The following is a 4,644-nucleotide window of genomic DNA, read 5'->3' on the forward strand; positions in this document are numbered from 1 at the left end:
TCAACTAATATTGACCAAGTGTCCGTGATTTTTTTTAAATTTTTTTTTTATTTTTATTTATTTATGATAGTCACAGAGAGAGAGAGAGAGGCAGAGACACAGGCAGAGGGAGAAACAGGCTCCATGCACCGGGAGCCTGACGTGAGATTCGATCCTGGGTCTCCAGGATCGCGCCCTGGGTCAAAGGCAGGCGCCAAACCGCTGCGCCACCCAGGGATCCCCAAGTGTCCGTGATTTTTAAAGCATACTGTCCTGTGCTCTAAGTCAGTTGTGCACAGCAGGAAAAGAGCATGAGAACAGGGCCTATAGCTAGCACTCAGTCCTGGCTTTGTGATTACCTTACTGTGTGCCTTGAGCAAGTTTCTTCCCAAGTCTTGGTTTCATCTCTGTACAATGAGGAGACAGGAATATACCTCCAAAGTCCAATTCAGCTTGAATAACTGATATAAACAGTGCACAGAGTTCAACATCAAACCCCAGAAGTGGGAAGACTCACCTTTCTTCTAAGAAGCCAATGGGGCCACAGGACCCTGTAAGCTCAAAAGGACTTTAGATGCTGTATTACCTATAGCTGCACTTTGCAATATGGTAGTCACTAACCATATGTGGCAACTGAACTTCTGGAGTATGACAACTCCAAAATGAGATGTACTTTAAGTAGAAAATACACACTGAATGTCTGTATATAGTATGGAGAAAGGGAATGTAAAACATTTTTATATTAGGTTAAAGTGTTTTTAAAAAATATTTTATTTATTTATTCATGAGAGACACAGAGAGAGAGAGAGAGGCAGAGACACAGAGGGAGAAGCAGGTGTCACGCAGGGAGCCCGACGTGTGACTTGATCCTGGGACTCCAGGATCATGACCTGGGCCGAAGGCAGCGCTAAACCACTGAGTCATCCAGGGATCCCCAGGTTAATTAAAGTGTTATTCATGTCGTCTGTTTATTTTTATTTTTAATATGAAAAGTTAAATTACATGGTGGTTCACATTATATTTCTATTGGACAGTGCTTATATAGGGGAAACTGAAGCGCAGAAAGGGTAAATGACTTGCCCAAAGAGCTGGGACTATAACCTGAGCCACTCGACAGTTCTCATTCAAGGATCTTTCCATCCTAACTGCCTATGGTAGCCAGTCTCCAAGATGGTCCCTAATGATCTTCACTTCCCATCATCCTGAGTAGCCCTTCCACATTGTCTAGTTCATCTGCTCGGAAACTGTAGAAATGACTGTACAACTTCCAAGGCTGGGTCATAAGACCTTGTGGCTTCCACCTTGTCTCTTTCTGGCATCACTTGTTTTGAGGGAACAAATAGCTCTATGGAGTGGCCCACATGGTGAGGAATGTAGGCCCCATCAACAACCAGTATCAATGAAGTAGAATCAACCATCTTGGAAACCGATCTTCCATTCCCAAACCTTCAGATAACAGCTGATCCAGCTGACGTCTTGACTACACCGCATGAGAGATCTCAACCCAGAATCACCCAGGTAAGCTTATAAACTTAGAGATCTCATTTAAGGAAAACTTACTTCTACCTTTTGCATTTGTACAATGTGAGAAATTATTCTTGTCTTTTCCTGGCCTCTGGTCTAGCTCAAGTTACCTAACCGAAAAAAGCAATCAGGCTTGGCAATCCAACCCAGGAAGTCAAGATCTCATTTTTATTCTTTAAAGATTTCTTTCCCTTTTCCTTTTATTGCAGAAAGCACCCCACCATATCACCTTCACATATAGAAATACGATTCCTCCAAAAATCAAAGGAACTGGAGCCCAGAATTGCCCAATTAAATATAGTATTTAGGAAGTAATAAACATTTGAGAACTGATTCTCTATATATGAGTTTTTCTAAGCTGAGAAAATGGTGCAGACAGTAGTGTTAATGTCTTAGATTTATATAGCATGTGTTGCTTTTCATGTTTTCAAATCCACCATATTGGAGGTAGGTGGGAAGATATAAATAAACTAGCATACATATGGAAACATGTATGCTTTGCTCATAGTCTCATGGTAAGTGAATAACAGGGCCAGGTCTAGAATTTGGGTTTCAGTGACTCCAAGTTAGACTTGATGCTTTTCAAGCAGGATCTCCCAGCAGTGATAACATGAACACTCTTCAGTTGGGGCTGTCCTCTGAGATCAACGTGCATTTGTAGGTCTCTTTAAAAGCCTGAAGGAAAGGTGGTATTACTTCATCCACAGTGACATGCCTTCGGAGCTCCTCACTCAGAGAGGTGACACCTGTCCCAACCAGCCCGCAGGGGACAATGTGCTCAAACCACCCAAGGTCTGTAGAACAGTTCAGAGCCAGGCCGTGGGACGTGATGTGCCTTCCACAGCGGACTCCTGCAAGACAAGCCAAAGGGTCTCAGAGTAGGTAACCTCCCTCCTCGGGCTTCACCATCCCCCTCAGTGTGATGAAGGAACCGGACTCCATCACTGGCTTTCCCGCTTTGTTTTTGAGCACCCAAGGAAGGGGTCGCGCACAGATCGGGGGAGGGGGACATGACTGGGGAGGGGTGTGTGACACCAGAGCTGCTGCATTATAGAGATTCCAGAAAATGTCTTTTAACAGAGATTCTGTTGCTTTAAAAAAAAAAAAAAGTAAAAAAAAAGTTTGAAAATGACTAAGTTCCATTATTGTCTAGGCATTGTGATTAATTAGGAATAACCTGGCAATTCACTTCTCGAAAAGATGAATGTTGGATGAGATGACCACTGAGAGCCCTCCTGAGGGCTGTGAATGTTTAAGAGATCAGTGAGAAGGCTTAAGACCTCAAACCAGCGGGGAGCTCTGATTCAAAGCCCGCGCCAGACAGACTTCCTCCCGCTAAGCCCCGCCCCGGCCCCGGCCCCGCCCCCGGCCCCGGCCCCCGGCACTAACCGATAGCGCAGACCTTGCGTTCCCCGAGCCAGACACCCGTGTAGGGCGGGGGCCGCGCGCGGGCGCCTTGCAAGCCCTGGGACTCGCACAGGCGCACTGCGCACGCCTCCAGCGCCGCTACGTGGGTGCGCAGGCGCAGGCCCAGGCGCCGCAGGTCTAGCACCGGGTGGCAGAGCAGCTGGCCCGGGCCGTGGAAAGTGGCCAGGCCACCGCGTCCCGTGGCGCGTACCTCGGCGCCCAAGGCCCGCAGCCGCGCCATCTCCTCTGGCGTCAGGCCGCCACGCAGCCCGGACGTGTACACGGGCCCCGCGGGCTCGCAGAGCAGCAGTGCGCCCGCCTCAGCCCCGGACGGGGCCTCAGGGCCTGGCGCGGCCTGCAGCCGCCGCAGCCAGCGCTCCTGGAGGGCCAGGAGCTCGGCGTAGGGCATCCGGCCTCGCCGCACCAGCCGTACCGCGGGTGGCCGCATGGCGTCAGCCCGGGCGTCGGCGAGGTTCCGCCCCTGCCTGGGCCTGGGGGCGGGGCCGGAGGGGCGGGGACTCGGAGGCGCGTCCTCAGCCGCCGCTCTTAGCGCTGGTCGCGGGCTGTGGAGAGCTGTGAGCCCTAGGCCTAGTATCCGGTGTGTCTCTCCCCAGCAGCCAGTAGGCTTGATACTGTGGGGCACAGTATATGGGGAAAAAGCCTTTCCTGGGAAGCTGACAGCCTTACAGCAGACAATACGCAAGTATTCGAGCATTAAATAAATAAGGTTATTTCACATACTAATAACTGCCAGGAAAAGAATGCAAAATAGGATAATGTGTGCCCTGGGTAGTTCCCCTGAAGAGGAAACTATGAAAAGGAGGTGAACACTTGGGTGGCTCAGCAGTTTAGCGCCTGCCTTCGGCCCAGGGCGTGATCCTGGAGTCGCGGGATCGAGTCCCACGTCGGGCTCCCGGCATGGAGCCTGCTTCTCCCTCTGCCTGTGTCTCTGCCTCTGTCTGTCTGTCTGTCTCTCTCTCTAGTGAATAAGTAAATAAAATCTTAAAAAGTTTATGGTGGGGAGCTGTAAGAGAGTGATGGAAGCAGGATTCCCAGAGGGAGAAATCAAACTGAAACAAATCTCTGCAGAGGCCTCAGCCTATCTCAAAGGATACTCTGAGCCTGAGATGACCTTTAAGAATTGTTCCAAATTAAAGAACTGGGGCCAGAAGTTTATATCCTATCATTGAGCGGCTATAGAGGCTCTGTCTGTAACTTTCAGGAAGGCTGCATCCTTCTATAGGAGACAATTCCCAGAGAATTATGAGCCATAAGCAGCCTACTCCCAGAAGTTGGGGGAATGACTGACTAGGTCCAGAAGCTGGATCTGGACCACAGTATCCATTATGTTGTATTGGGTTGTCATTCAAATAAATTTGAATTCGTTCAGTAAACTTTCACTGAATACCACCAAGAAGAGGATACATAAGGCTGCCCCACCCCTGTATTCCTAATAGCATAAAGAACCCCGTTATTATGTCCTCAGTCTGCCTTCTGAATCTATCTTCCAAGCTACAGGCAAGAATTGTTCAACTAAAAAGAAAGCAAGCAAAACAAAAATAAAGCGGGAAAGTGTAGATAATAATGTAACAGCAAATTATTGTTACCCACTATCCAGCATTGTCAAATTTTACTATTTTCACTTAGGTCTTTTTTTATTTTTAGAAACTGATAACATTGCTCACTTAGGTATCTGAAAGAGATTTCCTAATATAAACATAAAAATCCTAAGCA

General features: G+C 48.2%; 1 protein-coding gene across 2 annotated transcripts; it reads right to left on the reverse strand.

Moving 5' to 3' along the window:
• Positions 1–732: 732 nt before the first annotated feature.
• LIPT2 (lipoyl(octanoyl) transferase 2) lies at positions 733–3,380 on the reverse strand. Of its 2 annotated transcripts, none has more exons than XM_026010487.2 (2): positions 3,122–3,380; positions 733–2,354 (listed from the first exon to the last, which is right to left on the reverse strand). In XM_026010487.2, exons 1-2 carry the CDS (start codon positions 3,356–3,358, stop codon positions 2,310–2,312), a joined length of 282 nt encoding a protein of 93 aa, XP_025866272.1. In that variant the 5' UTR covers positions 3,359–3,380; the 3' UTR covers positions 733–2,309. The 2 variants fall into 2 exon arrangements, with proteins under 2 accessions (XP_025866272.1, XP_025866271.1); XM_026010486.2 differs by having other exon boundaries at positions 2,893–3,380.
• Between the last annotated feature and the right edge of the window lie 1,264 nt (positions 3,381–4,644).

This window comes from Vulpes vulpes, chromosome 11, assembly GCF_048418805.1.
Source record: "Vulpes vulpes isolate BD-2025 chromosome 11, VulVul3, whole genome shotgun sequence".
Taxonomy (NCBI): domain Eukaryota; kingdom Metazoa; phylum Chordata; class Mammalia; order Carnivora; family Canidae; genus Vulpes; species Vulpes vulpes.